The 17,697-nt window shown below is 41.5% G+C and overlaps 1 protein-coding gene across 1 annotated transcript in view; it reads left to right on the plus strand.

Annotated features, from left to right (window-relative positions):
• JAKMIP2 (janus kinase and microtubule interacting protein 2) overlaps window positions 1–17,697 on the plus strand; it is a 114,634-nt gene that overhangs the window by 68,920 nt on the left and 28,017 nt on the right. The window contains exons 4-6 of the mRNA XM_005298079.5: window positions 8,673–8,882; window positions 10,029–10,127; window positions 14,780–14,926. Of these exons, the coding sequence (XP_005298136.1) occupies window positions 8,673–8,882; window positions 10,029–10,127; window positions 14,780–14,926 (456 nt within the window). The remainder of the gene's footprint in view (window positions 1–8,672; window positions 8,883–10,028; window positions 10,128–14,779; window positions 14,927–17,697) is intronic.

Below are 17,697 nucleotides of genomic sequence, written 5' to 3' on the forward strand. Positions count from 1 at the left end.
GCTAACAGGAATTCTCTTTTAGCTCTAGTGGTAGGGGCCTGTGCTTTGGAAGCAGGAGGCTCTCACCGGACTCACTGCATAAATATTATATCTGCCATCTACAGCAGGAGACGTCAGTTGCTTCTGCGGTACCCATGGCCACTCAAAACTTCACCACAGCAGCAGGAATAGGCCCTAGATCCTCCTTCCCCGAAAACACAGGTCCCCAGCACTTGGGTTAAAGGAGAATTTCAGTGTGCAGTATAGGGCGTAAAACATGCAGATGTATAGCTTTACCAGATTAGTAGATGTAACTCCTTTGCATCCCAAACATGGCTTAACTCTTTCTATTAGTCTTTCTATTTCCTCTCTGCTTGTCCACGTGCATTTCTTTTTCAAGCAGTCTACTCCTCCCAGCTTGCAGTGCAGCAGAAGTAGCTCTATCACAAAGAACACTGTAGTGATGTTCTTCTCTGCAGTGACTTTGTCTTTCTAGCAATCTGACACAAAATTAAACCACCTGCACTGCAGGTGCTGGGTGTTTTAGCTAGAAGTGGGACTGAACAAAAGCCCTCAGCTGTACATCCCTGAAATCCCAACCCAGCTCTATAAGTCTCTGTCTTTGTAGACATGATCAAGATCCTGCCTTGGGGCTGGTTTGTGCCATTGAGCCATTGGACTGTGTAGGGAGCTGTGCAGCCCCAAGGCACAGCTTTGGGATGGATTATGCCTCAGAAGGCACAATTCCTAGTAGAGTGCCAGGAAGTGCAAAGGGAGTGTGTGTTGATCTCTCTCCATAGTCCTGGTGCTGCCTCCGTCTACAAACCTCTCAGCCTCTTTTGGGCAAATTACACAGAGTTCTGTGACTGACTGTTCCTGGTTCTTGGCCAGTGTGTTGACAGAGGGAAAAGGCTTCATGTGCTTTCCTTCTTCTACCAGCATTGTCCCAGTAACCAATGCTAAGGCCAGGCACAGTCTGGCACCTAATAGTGGACTGAACAGACCCATTGGATCCAAACACCCCAGAACTTGGGGGGAATCTAGATACAGATTTTGCTGCTGGGGTCCATCTATAATTGTTAATTCATATGCAACATAAAATCAAATTAATCTTCAGAAGCCAGCAGCATGCAATGTGAAGGTCCCAAGCAAAGAGGAAAAACTGGTTTTTGCCACACTGTGGTTTCCTCCAGATATTCCAAGAGGTTTCCCACATGTTAATAAATCTCAGATTTGTATTTTCAACAATCAGAGGATTTATCGTGCTGGCTTCAGAATACTGGACCATCAATTCCCTCTATCAGTGTCCAAACCTTGTGCTGTAGAAGAAGATGGGAACAAAAAGCCATGCAACCAGTCAAATGCGCAACACTAAGCAGCACTTAGATATGCCAGCAATAGGTACTTCATTATTTCAGATAGCTAGCTAGCTAGATAGATAGATAAAGAGATAGATAGATAGATAGATACTCCTCCTGTACTGATGAGCTTAGATCCCTAAGCCTTAGCTTAGCTGTGTACAATATCTACAGTTTTTATTTTTGGCCATAAAATTATTATTATTATTATTATGGCTGTCAATTATCGCAGTTAACTCACATGATTAACTCAAAAAAATTAATTGTGATTTAAAAAAAATGAATTGCGATTAATCGCAGTTTTAATTGCACTGTTAAACAATAGAATACCAATTGAAATGTTTTAAATATTTTGGATGTTTTTCTACATTTTCATATGCATTGTACTCTGTGTTGTAATTGAAATCAAAGTGTATATTATTTTTATTACAAATATTTGCACTGTAAAAATGATAAACAAAAGAAATAGTATTTTTCAATTTACCTCATACAACTACTGTAGTGCAATCTCTTTGTCGTGAAAGTGCAACTTACAAATGTAGATTTTTTTTGTTACATAACTGCACTCAAAAACAAAACAATGTAAAACTTCAGAGCCTACAAGTCCACTCAGTCCTACTTCTTGTTCAGTCAACCGCTAAGACAAACAAGTTTGTTTATATTTACAGGAGATCATGCTGCCCTCTTCTTATTTACAATGTCACCAAAAAGTGAGAACAGGCATTTGCACGGCACTTTTGTAGCTGACATTGCAACGTGTTTACATGCCAGATATGCTAAACAATCGTATGGCCCTTCATGCTTTGGGCACATTCCAGAGGACATGCTTCTGTGCTGATGACGCTCGTTAAAAAAAATAATGCATTAATTAAATTTGTGACTGAACTCCTTGGGGGAGAATTGTACGTCCCCTGCTCTGTTTTACCCGCCTTCTGCCATATATTTCATGTTATAGCAGGCTCAGATGATGACCCAGCACATGTTCATTTTAAGAACACTTTCACTGTAGATTTCACAAAACACAAAGAAGGTACCAATGTGAGATTTCTAACCAACCAAGGTTTAAGAACCTGAAGTGCCTTCCAAAACCTGAGAGAACGAGGTGTGGAGCATGCTTTCAGAAGTCTTAAAAGAGCAACACTCTGATGTGGAAACTACAGAACCCAAACCACCAAAAAAGAAAATCAACCTTCTGATGGTGGGATCTGACTCAGATGATGAAAATGAACATGCATTGGTCTGCACTGCTTTGGATTGTTATTGAGCAGAACCCGTCATCAGCATGGACGCATGTCCACTGGAATGGTGGTTAAAGCATGAAGGGACATATGAATCTTTAACGCATCTGGCACGTAAATATCTTGCGATGCCAGCTAAAACAGTGCCATGCGAACAATTGTTCTCACGTTCAGGTGACGTTGTAAACAAGAAGCTGGCAGCATTATCTCCTGCAAATATAAACAAACTTGTTTGTCTTAGTGATTGGCTGAATAAGAAGTGGGACAGAGTGGACCTGCAGGCTCTAAAATTTTACATTGTTTTATTTTTGAATGTAGTTATTTTTTTGTACATAATTCGACATTTGTAAGTTCAGCTTTCATGATAAAGAGATTGCACTACAGTACTTGTATTAGGTGAATTGAAAAAAATATTATTTCTTTTGTTTTTTTACAGTGCAAATACTTGTAATAAAAAATAAATATAAAGTGAGCACTGTACGCTTTTTATTCTGTTGTAATTGAAATCAATATATTTGAAAATGTAGAAAACATCCAAAAATATTTAAATAAATGGTATTCTATTATCGTTTAACACTGCAATGAATCGCATGATTAATTGTGATTAATTTTTTTAATCGTGCAATTAATCACGATTAATTTTTTAATCACTTGGCAGCCCTTATTTTTATTATAAATTAAATTTAATCTAAAGGGAAATTGGAATTCTAGTTGAGCTAATAATATATATTTGCAATGCCCCAAACAAGAATTTGATCCATTAGTGTCAGGATAAGAGAAGAGTTGTATTAGATATTCCATGATTTCTTACTGCACGTTGTGGTTATGTCTCTGTCTGCAGTTGCTACCTACCAGCTTTTCTAATACAAGTGATGGTATGGAAAGATTTTAAATAGTGGAGGGGAGCAAAGTTCTCTGCTTTAGTCTTTATGGTGTCATCAACAGTTATAAAAACAACACAGAAGGTCAAATTCAGTGCTGGGGCAAGTGGCTACAACTCCACTGGCTTCAAAGGAGTTATGCCCACATGCAACAGCAACAAATTTGGTCTGGAAAGTTGAATTCACGATTTGGCAGGTAAACGCAAAAGAACAGTGATTTGAAAATTCAAATTAATACTTTTTTCATTTTTAAATCGGTGGGCTAGACCTTAGACTGGTGTAGATCACAATATTGCCATTACCCAGTGTTCAGAAAAAATGGGAAGTCAGACACCCGAAATCAGGAGACTGGTTTAGTAATCATGAGAGTTTCAAAATACTGAATGTTGGGTTCTTTCTGGTTGGCCTTTTGCTTTTTTGAGTCTTTATGGTACTCTTGTGTCATATTTTCAAGCTTTTCTCTGTAATCCTGAGAACTAAGATCTTCCTTTTATTTCTTAACTGGAAGCTCAAACTCTCACACAATGCCATGCCTCCAGGATGTGGTCTTTAAGATAAACAGTAAATAGCATGAGACTTTCAACAAAATTGTGAGAGTTGGCGACACTGATCAACTCAGCCCAGCCCTGGATGGATATTCTGTGAGTGATTTGGTATTTTAAGAAGAAAAAATAATCCCTTTTTAAAGCTTTTGTTTGTATAAGTGCCATGCAGTAGGTCAGACTTCGATCTCATTTAGGCCAGTGTAAATCCACTGTATCTCCACTGGAATCAATGGGGTTGCATCAGATTGACATGTGTGTAACAGAGATTAGAATCTGGCCTAGGGTTTATTCATAGATTCTAGGACTGGAAGGGACCTCGAGAGGTCATCGAGTCCAGTCCCCTGCCCGCATGGCAGGACCAAATACTGTCTAGACCATCCCTGATAGACATTTATCTAACCTACTCTTAAATATCTCCAGAGATGGAGATTCCACAACCTCCCTAGGCAATTTATTCCAGTGTTTAACCACCCTGACAGTTAGGAACTTTTTCCTAATGTCCAATCTAGACCTCCCTTGCTGCAGTTAAGCCCATTGCTTCTTGTTCTATCCTTAGAGGCTAAGGTGAACAAGTTTTCTCCCTCCTCCCACCCTTTTAGATACCTGAAAACTGCTATCATGTCCCCTCTCAGTCTTCTCTTTTCCAAACTAAACAAACCCAATTCTTTCAGCCTTCCTTCATAGGTCATGTTCTCAAGACCTTTAATCATTCTTGTTGCTCTTCTCTGGACCCTTTCCAATTTCTCCACATCTTTCTTGAAATGCGGTGCCCAGAACTGGACACAATACTCCAGCTGAGGCCTAACCAGAGCAGAGTAGAGCGGAAGAATGACTTCTCGTGTCTTGCTCACAACACACCTGTTAATACATCCCAGAATCATGTTTGCTTTTTTTGCAACAGCATCACACTGTTGACTCATATTTAGCTTGTGATCCACTATAACGCCTAGATTCCTTTCTGCCGTACTCCTTCCTAGACAGTCTCTTCCCATTCTGTATGTGTGAAACTGATTTTTTTTCCTAAGTGGAGCACTTTGCATTTGTCTTTGTTAAACTTCATCCTGTTTAACTCAGACCATTTCTCCAATTTGTCCAGATCATTTTGAATTATGACCCTGTCCTCCAAAGCAGTTGCAATCCCTCCCAGTTTGGTATCATCCGCAAACTTAATAAGCGTACTTTCTATGCCAATATCTAAGTTGTTAATGAAGATATTGAACAGAGCCGGTCCCAAAACAGACCCCTGCGGAACCCCACTCGTTATGCCTTTCCAGCAGGATTGGGAACCATTAATAACAACTCTCTGAGTATGGTTATCCAGCCAGTTATGCACCCACCTTATAGTAGCCCCATCTAAATTGTATTTGCCTAGTTTATCGATAAGAATATCATGCGAGACCGTATCAAATGCCTTACTAAAGTCTAGATATACCACATCCACAGCTTCTCCCTTATCCACAAGACTCGTTATCCTATCGAAGAAAGCTATCAGATTGGTTTGACATGATTTGTTCTTTACAAATCCATGCTGGTTGTTCCCTATCACCTTACCACCTTCCAAGTGTTTGCAGATGATTTCCTTGATTACTTGCTCCATTATCTTCCCTGGCACAGAAGTTAAACTAACTGGTCTGTAGTTTCCTGGGTTGCTTTTATTTCCCTTTTTATAGATGCGCACTATATTTGCCCTTTTCCAGTCTTCCGGAATCTCTCCCGTCTCCCATGATTTTCCAAAGATAATAGCTAGAGGCTCAGATACCTCCTCTATTAGCTCCTTGAGTATTCTAGGATGCATTTCATCAGGCCCTGGTGACTTGCAGGCATCTAATTTTTCTAAGTGATTTTTAACTTGTTCTTTTTTTATTTTATCTGCTAAACCTACCCCCTTCCCATTAGCATTCACTATGTTAGGCATTCCTTCAGACTTCTCGGTGAAGACCGAAACAAAGAAGTCATTAAGCATCTCTGCCATTTCCAAGTTTCTTGTTACTGTTTCTCCCTCTTCACTAAGCAGTGGGCCTACCCTGTCTTTGGTCTTCCTCTTGCTTCTAATGTATTGATAAAAAGTCTTCTTGTTTCCCTTTATTCCCGTAGCTAGTTTGAGCTCATTTTGTGCCTTTGCCTTTCTAATCTTGCCCCTGCATTCCTGTGTTGTTTGCCTATATTCATCCTTTGTAATCTGTCCTAGTTTCCATTTTTTATATGACTCCTTTTTATTTTTTAGATCATGCAAGATCTCGTGGTTAAGCCAAGGTGGTCTTTTGCCACATTTTCTATCTTTCCTAACCAGCGGAATAGCTTGCTTTTGGGCCCTTAATAGTGTCCCTTTGAAAAACTGCCAACTCTCCTCAGTTGTTTTTCCCCTCAGTCTTGATTCCCATGGGACCTTACCTATCAGCTCTCTGAGCTTACCAAAATCTGCCTTCCTGAAATCCATTGTCTCTATTTTGCTGTTCTCCCTTCTACCCTTCCTTAGAATTGCAAACTCTATGACTTCATGATCACTTTCACCCAAGCTGCCTTCTACTTTCAAATTCTCAACGAGTTCCTCCCTATTTGTTAATATCAAGTCTAGAACAGCTTCCCCCCTAGTAGCTTTTTCAACCTTCTGAAATAAAAAGTTGTCTGCAATGCAGTCCAAGAATTTGTTGGATAGTCTGTGCCCTGCTGTGTTATTTTCCCAACATATATCCGGATAGTTGAAGTCCCCCATCACCACCAAATCTTGGGCTTTGGATGATTTTGTTATTTGTTTAAAAAAAGCCTCATCCACCTCTTCCACCTGGTTAGGTGGCCTGTAATAGACTCCTAGCATGACATCACCCTTGTTTTTTACCCCTTTTAGCCTAACCCAGAGACTCTCAACACTTCCATCTCCTATGTCCATCTCTACCTCAGTCCAAGTGTGTACATTTTTAATATATAAGGCAACACCTCCTCCCTTTTTCCCCTGTCTATCCTTCCTGAGCAAGCTGTATCCATCCACACCAACATTCCAATCATGTGTATTATCCCACCAAGTTTCAGTGATGCCAACAATGTCATAGTTGTATTTATTTATTAGCACTTCCAGTTCTTCCTGCTTATTACCCATACTTCTCGCATTTGTATATAGGCATCTAAGATACTGGTTTGATCTTTCCTCCCAGTTTTGTCCTGACCCTCCTTTCTCTCTGCCAATATAGCCCACACTCCCTCTCGTTTCCGACCCATCTCCCAGGTCTCCATGTTCCCCACTTACCTGCGGGCTTTGCTCACCTGTCCCCATCGAACCTAGTTTAAAGCCCTCCTCACTAGGTTAGCCAGTCTGTGTCCAAATAGGGTCTTTCCCCTCCTCGACCTGTCCGGGTTTTACTTGGACAGTCCAGGTTTTGGCTTCTGTGTCTGAGTGCCATCTGGCCCATTAATTTTAAAATATACTTTTGGGAGGATTTCAGTATGCATGAAAGGTGACAGGATCGGTAAATATCTTTGAGGCTCTGGGCAAAATTCAGCACAGTCAGCATTCTGGTTTTGGGAAAATGACTCGTGTAACTTTCACAGGTTAACATGCTTTTTTTTTTTCCTGGGTGTTTTACAAATTCTGAGTCACTGAATTTCCATAGGCTCAATGGCATTTAGCTGGCTCGTACCTATCTTTAAAGTTTTCAGGGCTTACGTGCAGTGATCTTATTCTAAACGTTAGTTACCCCCTTCTCTTCTAGTCTTCCAATGTAGCTGCCTGGACAGCAACAGTCATCCAGATTCTAGTTAAAGGGATGAGACACTTCAATATGTGCTGGATCTGCCTGGAACATTAGGCAGGAGTGATACAGCTAATGAAACTTATGGACCTTGATTCTCCATTCATTAGAATGACACTGCCAACAGGGAGCGGAGAACGAGGCCCCTAGACTGCAAGTCTACTAAATAGAGGGGAAGATCCTCAGCTGATGTAAATCAATGAAGCTGTGTCAATTTACACCAGCTGAGGATCTTACATCTGTGCAAAATGAGTATACAGACTATATCCTCAGCTGGTGTGAATCAACATAGCTCCATAGCTGGGAATCTAGCCTACTCATATTCATTTTGGTTGTTTTACACTTACTTTGAACTGGTCCTGGTGCAACACCATCAACTATGGTCACTCTGGCTGGCGCTTCAGTCTTCCAGAGACTGTGCATGTTTGATGATGATGAAGGTGATAGACTAAACTCTTGGTCTGATTTTCAGAGAAGGTGAGCACCTGCATCTCTCATGTACATCAGTAGGGAGTGAAGGACCTGGACATCTTTGAAAATCAGTCCATATTTTGTGCATAGATGTACTTCTATATCATACAATGTATGGCCTTTGCTCATCATAGACTGACTAATCCGATGTGGTAACTATTTGTTTTTTATGATGTTGAGGAAGTGTGTAATCCATGAGTTTGGTGTACTATTTAACAGCAGATACAGCGGTGAACATAGAGTGACTGACAGCAAGTGTGAAAAATCAGGATGGGGGTAGGGGGTAATAGGTGCCTATATAAGAAAAAGACACAAAAATCGGGACTGTCCCTATAAAATCGGGGCATCTGGTCACCCTAGGTGAACAACAACGGTAAGGTGATCTCTCCTTACTCCTGCAGTGCTGACATTCTGTGGGGCTTGTGCAGTAACATTGTGCTTTTATTTCTTAATTCAGATGGATGAAATCAAGGCTAAAGACAGAATCATCTTTTCCTTGGAGAAAGAACTGGAGACCCAGACAGGCTATGTACAGAAGCTCCAGCTGCAGAAGGAGGCTCTGGACGAACAGCTCTTCTTAGTGAAGGAGGCGGAGTGTAACATGAGCAGTCCCAAACGAGAGATCCCAGGAAGAGCAGGAGATGGGTCAGAGCACTGTAGCAGTCCTGTAAGCAGGTTTAAATGTAATCCAAAATACAGACAATGGGCTTTATTTGGGTTGCAAAATTATTTTGCCCAATTCCTGCATCATTTTCATGTTGCTATAGTAGTTAAGCCTCACTCTGTGAAGTGTCTTCTAGTGGCAATTCTAATGACAGGAAATAGTTCTTGGCACAGGAAATGTCTGTTGGACTAAACTATTCAGGGCCTATTTCTTTACTTACACGTTTGTGCAAAGCAGGTATAAGAAGATAAGGCAGTTGAGAATGACAGTGTTTTCCTTGCGTTCCAACCTGAGGTTCTTTCTGAAATAACCCTCCTAAATAGAGTTGTTCAGAAAATAAGGAGGAGAGTGTTTCTGAGGAAAATTTCTACAAAAATGAAACATTTTTAGTTTTTGTCAAAATTTTCATCAGAAATGTTTAATTTTTAATCAAAAAACAAAACCAGAATTTTTATTCCAACAACTGAAAAATGAAAACTTTCAACTGGAAACGGTCAGAAACCGAAAAAAAAATCCCATGGAAAAAATGTTCAAGGAAAGCAGGCACTTTCTGAGAAAATTTTAAATCAACAACCTAATTTTGATTCAAAAAAGTTCCAATGGAAAAATGTTAACCAGTTCTGTTCCTCAGTCTAGAAACCCCTTCCTATGAATCTTCCTCCTCAGATATATCTGCCAAAGTCCAAAGGAAGCTGCCCTCAAGGCTCAGTTTTAGACCTATCCAAGTTTCTTCCTTGCAAATGTTTATGTTTCCCTTTGCTTTGAGCAGTTAATGCTTCCTGAGCCAATGAGTTCAGACCAATGATCTGAGCTTGCACCTTATGTAGTCATCAACACCAGTGCACACTGAATGTAAACTGCTACCAACAGAATGGCATGCCATTTGCACCCATGTTGCACATGAGTCAATGACCACACAAGCTGCATTGGATAGTACAGAATGAGGTCCATGCTGTTTTAACTTTTGCCCAGCATCTAGGTACTTGTGACAGACATTGTAAATAATGTTAACCTTACAAATGGGTTTCATTTAATTAGAAAATGATGGAGTGTTCCTCTTCTTTGTGAGCATTCCAGTCCATTTGTTTCTTGTCCAATGGACAGTTTCAGAAGCGCTAGAAACTAAATGTTCTTTCTTTCAATTTACAGGATTTACGCAGAAATCAGAAGAGGATGGCAGAGCTGAATGCCACTATCCGGAAGTTGGAGGACAGGAACACACTGCTTGTAGATGAACGAAATGAACTGGTGTGTGCTCTTGTCTGTGTCAGATTGGGGAGGCGAGGAGCTGTAAGGAAAGGAAAGAAGAGGAGCCTCCAAGGGTGTTAGAGGCAGAGAAAGTTCATGCTGTGACCACCCACTACCTCTAGGGCCCAGGGCATAAGGGGGTTGGAAATGGCATTGTGATACTCAGGTAGGCTCAGCTGCCTCAAGGCCTAAGCCAAAGCCCACTGAAGGCAATAGCAAGTGGCTTGGGATGAGGCCCTTGGACATTAGTCCACCACATTCACTGCTCTCCTGGTATTTGCTGTCTCTTGTGTTGCAATTTAACACGCTACCATTCTGTATATCATGGAATGCCTGAGAAAACACCTCATAAAGCACAACATGGTAGCTCATTACATTTAAACCCATGAGCCAACAGGGGGCAGCCAGGGCCAGCCCCAGCTGCCAAATGAATCCAGCTCCTGCATCTCCTGGCCCCACTCACCCCAGCCAAGGGGCCTCCTCAGAGGGTTCTGTGGATGATGGTTACGTTAGAATTTCTGTTGGGCTCTACGTCTCCTGAGGGTCTAGGGCTCAGGTCCACAGTTCATAGGGGTCTAAGCTTAATCTGCCACAGTTCAGAGGGTTCTTGAGGACCCTACCAGGAAATTTCACAGTAACCCTGTCAGCCAATCTGAGATGGATTTCCTGTTTCACTGGTGACATGTTTTTTCTAGTTCTGCTACAGATGAACAGCCCACGATCCCTGAACTCCAGCAAGGAGACTGTGTCAGAATAAATAAATTAGACTCATAGGGCCGTGATTCTGATCTCACTAATTAACCATTGACTTCAATGGAGTTACACCAACATGAGATCACAGTCAAAATTGGTGGGCCTTTCTGTATTCGCTGCCTTGACCTTTTCGTATCAGGGGTTCCTGAGCGAACAGCAGCATCTGGTCAGTATACTGTAAATCAAAGACTGACTGTTTTTCAACATTTTTTGGCATATAAAAATAGCCAGGTTGAGGACAGTATAAATAGCAGATCTATACAGAATGGATTACAGTGTTGCCTGATTTAGGAGGTTAATATTATTAATTTGGATAGTATGGGTTATAGACTCGCCAGTTAATCTGATCAGAAGATAATAAGGTTTCTGTCCCAGAATCAGGCTACACAGTGTATGCAAAGGACCCTCGGGGGTATGACAGGATGCTTACACTGAGGCAAATATAGTCTTAAAGACTTTTATTGAGATAAATGGAATTATAATTAAATTGTAATTAAATGGAATTATATACTATAAAGCTTTTGATTAATATACTTACACCCTTTCTTGATGACCTGGTGATAAGAGACAAAGGACCAGCCTTGCCTCAGGTTCCTTAATTCTTCAGTGGGAGGTGCAGAGTTTAGAAGAAGCTAGAGCTAAGAACTATTGCAGCTAACTTAGGGCTTGTCTACCCTACCGGCCGGATCGACGGGCAGCGATCAATCCAGTGGGGGTCGATTTATCGTGTCTACGATAGATGCGATAAATCAACCACCGATCGCTCTAGCGTCGACTCTAGTACTCAACGAGAAGCACAAGGGGAATCGACGGGAGAACGTCTCCCATTGACACACCGCAGTTATTCACATAGCTGAAGTTGCGTAACTTAGATCAATTCCCCCCCCCCATAGTGTAGACCAGCCCTTAGAATTTTACTTAACTAACTGACTTAAAACTTAAAATTAAACTAACAAACTAATAAACTAAGAGTTCAGAAACTTAGAGAACAAGCTCCGAAGCACAAAACTTAGAAAAACCCTCAGAAGCTTAAAAGTTTAGCACTTTTTGGCAAGGTGGGTCAGCCTCTCTTATAGGGCTTGAGCACTCAGGCCCTCCTTCTATGTCCAAACTTAGTGTTCTCACCCACTAAGTGAATGTTGGGGTACACTTACTCCATAGGCTGGTATGTTTGTACGTATTGATGACATATACATACATATTAGTGACATTAGATCATTCTTACATTTGTTATTTTTGTCCTTACGGTTATTTCGGTTCTTTCCTTGTGGTGTACCTGTTTACAGAGGGTATGAACTTCGGAAAAGCCCCCTATGCCAACCTGCTTCAACGCATCCTTTATCTATGTTAAAGGCCACAGCCATATGTGGACCTTATGCCTTAACTCATCACTGTTTATCTGGGTGAAAGGTCCCAGATATATGTAGGCTAACTTTGCTATCTGGGTGAAAGGTCCCAGACATACGTAGGCTAACTTTGCTATCTGGGTGAAAGGTCCCAGACATACGTAGACTAACTTTGCTATCTGGGTGAAAGGTCCCAGACATAGGTAGACTAACTTTGCTATCTGGGTGAAAGGTCCCAGACATATGTGTGCTAACTTTGCCTTAGTTCAACATACAGAATGTGGCCTGTGGGTCCCTTGCATTACAGCCAAACTACTTTAATATAAACCTAAAAACCTATTACAATAAAACAAACAATCAAAACCATAAGAAAATAAGAAACCTATAAGAAAAGATATATAGGCAAGCAAGCAGGTTAGCCCTAGAGGCTACAGCAGTAAATTCATTCCTTTATCAGATTGACTCTTAGAATGGGATAGGTATGCCTTTAAGGCCTTGTCTACACTTGCAAGTTGTAGCACATTAAATCAGCCCTGGGTGCCCTAACTTCTGAGGTGTCCACACTGGCAAGGCATTTAGAGCACCCGGACCCCGCGGCTGGAGGGCTCCTGGTAATCTACCTCCATAAGAAGCATAAAGCTTTCTGCGCCCCGGCTAGAGTGCCGGGGTGTCAGTGTGGATGACGTGTTGCATTACTGCGCTGTGATTGGCCTCTGGAAACGTCCTGAAGGCAAGTGGCCACTCTGGTCATTGTTTTGAATTCAGCTGCAGGCATGCGGATATCCCCTTTCAAAGCTCCGTTTCTGACAGCACGCATGCTTATCTGCTCCGGGACACAAAGCAAACCATTACGGTGGAATGCTCCTGCTGAAGTGGCGGGTGTGGGGAGGGGGGTGACAGAGAGAGAAAGAGAGGTGAGGGGGGGAGGTGTCAGGTTTCCTCCTTCCCCCTGCCGCTGTCTGAACTTACAAGACAGCATGCTGCCACACTCTGCCCCCGAAAAGATACACTGTCTCTCCCCCCACATACACACAACACACTCCCTGTCACACTCTCCCCCCCCCATTTGAAAAGCAGCTGGCAATCTAGTAGGATGCCCATGGAATAATGGGATTGGGAAACCTGCATCATGTGACATTGTGCCTGCCCCATTAAGCATTTCAAATCCTTTCCAAAGCACGCTGCAGCCACTTGCACACTGGGATAGCTACCACAATGCACTGCTCTCTGTGGCGTTGCAAGAGCTGCTAATGTGGACATGCTCCACAGTCACAAGGAGCACAGTGTGAACACACAGCAGCGCTTTCCCTGCTGCTGTCTCCAAGGGCTGGTTTAACTCTCGGCGCTCTACATCTGCAAGTGTAGACATAGCCAAAGGGAACATCAGTGCTTTTTGACCCTCAGCATTTCTGCAGTTGTGGTAAAAGATTAAGGTTTTTAAAAGCAGAGCTGTTTCCATTACGTTCATCATGGAAGCAGTAACCATAATTAACTCAGTATGTGTTAATATAGATATCTTGTGTGCCTCTATGGTATTAATTAACTAATACTTGTAAATGATGTCTTACCAACATTTTGTCTTACCAACATTTCAGTAATACAGCAAAATGCATTACTTGTATTAATTTGAATGTCTCTCTCTCAAAAATTTGGCTTCTAAAAGATTATACCATTAACATTCACCCTACTTTGCTCTTATGGATATCAAACTTTTAAATTACTGAAGTCTTTTTTAATGAGAAAATGCCACTTCTTTGAAAATGACTGTAAACAGACCTTAGATAATGGGCGTATTTATTAAATAATACAGTATGACTAAGTACTGTGCCATGGAAGGAAAACACCCAAAGGACAATGGAAAAGGGACAAAGGGCTTCATGCCTAAAATGTGGGAACTTGAAATTCCTCCTTCCCAGCCAGAAAGGATTGTTTTGTTTTGTCTTTTTAAACAGGAACCCAGTGTTATTCAGTGGAACTCATCTTGTAAGGAAGGAGGACATTTAAGTGGATAGGAATAGACATGGGAATATTAGAACATGCTACTACCTACAAAAATGCCTTATTGCTATTAAGCAATGGTTTGATTAAAATAAACCTACTGTTTTATACAAATATATATACGGTCTGTTGTCCATCAAGAGCCCAAGCTATGGATGTGATATTTACTATTAGCATGACTTGGACCATTCAAAGACCAATCCAACTCTTTCTTTTGGTAAGGAAGTCAGTATGACACAGTTGACAGGTTCTATTCCCAGCTCTGCTTCTGGCCTGCTGGGTGACCTTGGACAAGTCATGTTGTCTCTGTGCCTCAATTTCCCCACCTGTAAAAGGGGGATAAAGATATTGACCTCCTTTGTACAGTGCTTTGAGATCTATGGATGAAAAGTGCTATATAAGAGTTAGATGATATTATTCTGTCAGTTCCATTTCATACTTTTGTTCAGGGCTTTGTTGGGACAATAGTCACCTGGGAAGGAGAGAAAAGGCAAGAACCCATAGCGAAGGAAGGAAAATCAATTTTTAACTTGTCATTATTATTCATTATTACAGTTGAAACGTGTTCGAGAAGCTGAAAAACAATGCAAACCTCTCCTTGAAAGGAACAAGTGCCTCACCAAGAGAAACGATGAACTGATGCAGTCTTTGCAGCGCATGGAGGAGAAACTCAAAGCAATCACAAAAGAAAATGTAGAAATGGTTGGTATTGAACACCAAGTAAAGATCTGTATATATATGCACTTCCACAGGCTTTGAAGTGGTCTTTCATAAATTAGATTTACAGGCCTTCACCATGAAAAACAGCTGTCCCCTCATTTCATGTCTTACTGTGAAATTTTCCTTCCATCCAAGCCTGGCTGTAATTACTTTATGGAAGGGAAAATATTAAGAGCTACATTGTCAGCCAGCTTCATGTTGGTCTTTGCATTTGCATTTTTATGTGCACATCTGTGGCAGATAAAGAGCATCATCTGCCTCACAGAACCCCCACACATCAGGCATTTGGGCAGCCTGGGTGCACGCATCATTTGTGGGCATAACTAGATGCACGTGGAAAAGTGGGCATACAAATGTGAGGTCTGGAGCTGTAAACTGCACCACAAATGGAAGGCCTGGAGCTGTAAATTTCATCCCAAATAGTTCTATTGTGTATGGTTGCTACACTTTTTTACATGTGGGAAAAGCTCTCTTCTTTATAAATCCATTAGCATGGAACTGCTGCAGTTTTCAAAGGGGGTATAACACTTCCCCACACTCATTTTGGTGTTGCTTTGGCATTAATAAAATGCACAAGTAATATCTATGGCAGGGGTCGGCAACGTTCGGCACGCAGCTCACCAGGATAAGCACCCTAGCGGGCCGGGCCAGTTTATTTACCTGCTGACGCGGCAGGTTCGGCCGATCGTGGCCCCCACTTGCCGCGGTTCGCCGTCCCGGGCCAATGGGGGTGGTGAGAAGTGGCGCGGGCCGAGGGATGTGCTGGCTGCAGCTTCCCGCTGCCCCCATTGGCTCAGGACGGCGAACTGCGGCCAGTGGGAGCCGGGATCAGCCGAACCTGCCGCGTCAGCAGGTAAATAATTTGGCCCAACCCACTAGGGTGCTTACCCTGGCGAGCCACGTGCCAAACGTTGCCGACCCCGATCTATGGCTATAGCTTGGAATAGTGCAGCCGGGTGCTGAGCAGCTTTGCCCCACATAGCATTTGCTAACGTATCTCATCCCTGATTTGTGATTTCCACTGCACATAGCTTGAGCAGGCTGGTTGCTTTTCCATGTGGCTGCTGCTCCACTGGTGATTAGGATGAGACTATCAGATTCATTTTAATTTCTTCTGCAAGCAGGGATTTGACATCCAGCTTAACAGAGGTTAAAGTTACAGGGTTAATCTACCCTAAGACTGTGTAACCAACCCATGTCCTGCAAACAGACAAAATCAGTGTTGACACTACAGACATTACAACACTTGTTCTACAGCTCTACAGACTTCTACCGCTTCCACTCAAAGAATTCTCCCTCGTGCTTTCTGTGCGCCAGTCACTAGAGGGCAACATCACATGTATCTAGATAGCAGGGCTGTCAATTAATCACAGTTAACTCATGCGATTAACTCAAAAAAAATTAATCACAAAAAAAAAATTAATTGCAATTAACCGCATTGTTAATAGAATACCAATTGAAATGTATTAAATATTTTTGGATGTTTTTCTACATTTTCAAATATATTGATTTCTATTACAACACAGAATACAAAGTGTACAGGGCTCACTTTATATTATTATTTTTATTACAAACATTTGCACTGTAAAATGATAAAACAAGAAATAGTATTTTTCAGTTCACCTCATACAAGTACTGCAATGCAATCTCTTTATCATGAAAGTGTAACTTACAAATGTAGATTTTTTTTTGTTACATAACATCACTCAAAAGCAAAACAATGTAAAACTTTAGAGCCTATAAGTCCACTCAGTCCTACTTCTTGTTCAGCTAATCGCTAAGACAAACAAGTTTGTTTACATTTACGGGAGATACTGCTGACAGCTTCTTACTTACAGTGTCACCTGGCCCTTTTTTAGCCGGCGTTGCAAGGTATTTATATGCCAGATATGCTAAACATTTGTATGCCCCTTCATGCTTCAGCCACCATTCCGGAGGACATGCTTCCATGATGATGTTCATTAAAAAAATAGTGCATTAATTAAATTTGTGACTGAACTCCTTGGGGAAGAATTATATGTCCCCTGCTCTGTTTTACCCGCATTCTGCCATATATTTCATGTTATAGCAGTCTCGGATGATGACCCAGCACATGTTGTTTGGTTTACGAACATTGTCACTGTAGATTTGACAAAATGCAAAGAAGGTACCAATGTGAGATTTCTAAAAAGAGCACTGGACCCAAGTTTCAAGAATCTGAAGTGCCTTCCAAAATCTGAAAGGAATGAGGTGTGGAACATGCTTGCAGAAGTCTTAAAAGATTAACACTCAGATGCGGAAACTACAGAACCCAAACCACCAAGAAAGAAAATCAACCTTCTGCTGGTGGCATCTGACTCAGATGATGAAAATGACCATGTGTCGGTCAGCTCAGCTTTGGATCATTATCAAACAGAACCCGTCATCAGCATGGACACGTCTTCTGGAATGGTGGTTGAAGCATGAAGGGACATATGAATCTTTAGCGCATCTGGCACATAAATATTTGCGACGCTGGCTACAACAGTGCAATGCAAATGCCTGTTCTCACTTTCAGGTGACATTCTAAACAAGATGTGGACAGCATTATCTCCTGCAAATTGTAACCAAACTTGTCTGAGTGATTGGCTGAAGTAGGACTGAATGGACTTGTAGGCTCTAAGTTTTACATTGTTTTATTTTTGAATGCAGTTGTTTTTGTACATAATTCTACATCTGTAAGTTCAACTTTCATGATAACAAGATTGCACTACAGTACTTGTATTAGGTGAATT

Source organism: Chrysemys picta, chromosome 8 (genome assembly GCF_011386835.1).
Source record: "Chrysemys picta bellii isolate R12L10 chromosome 8, ASM1138683v2, whole genome shotgun sequence".
Classification (NCBI taxonomy): Eukaryota; Metazoa; Chordata; order Testudines; family Emydidae; genus Chrysemys; species Chrysemys picta.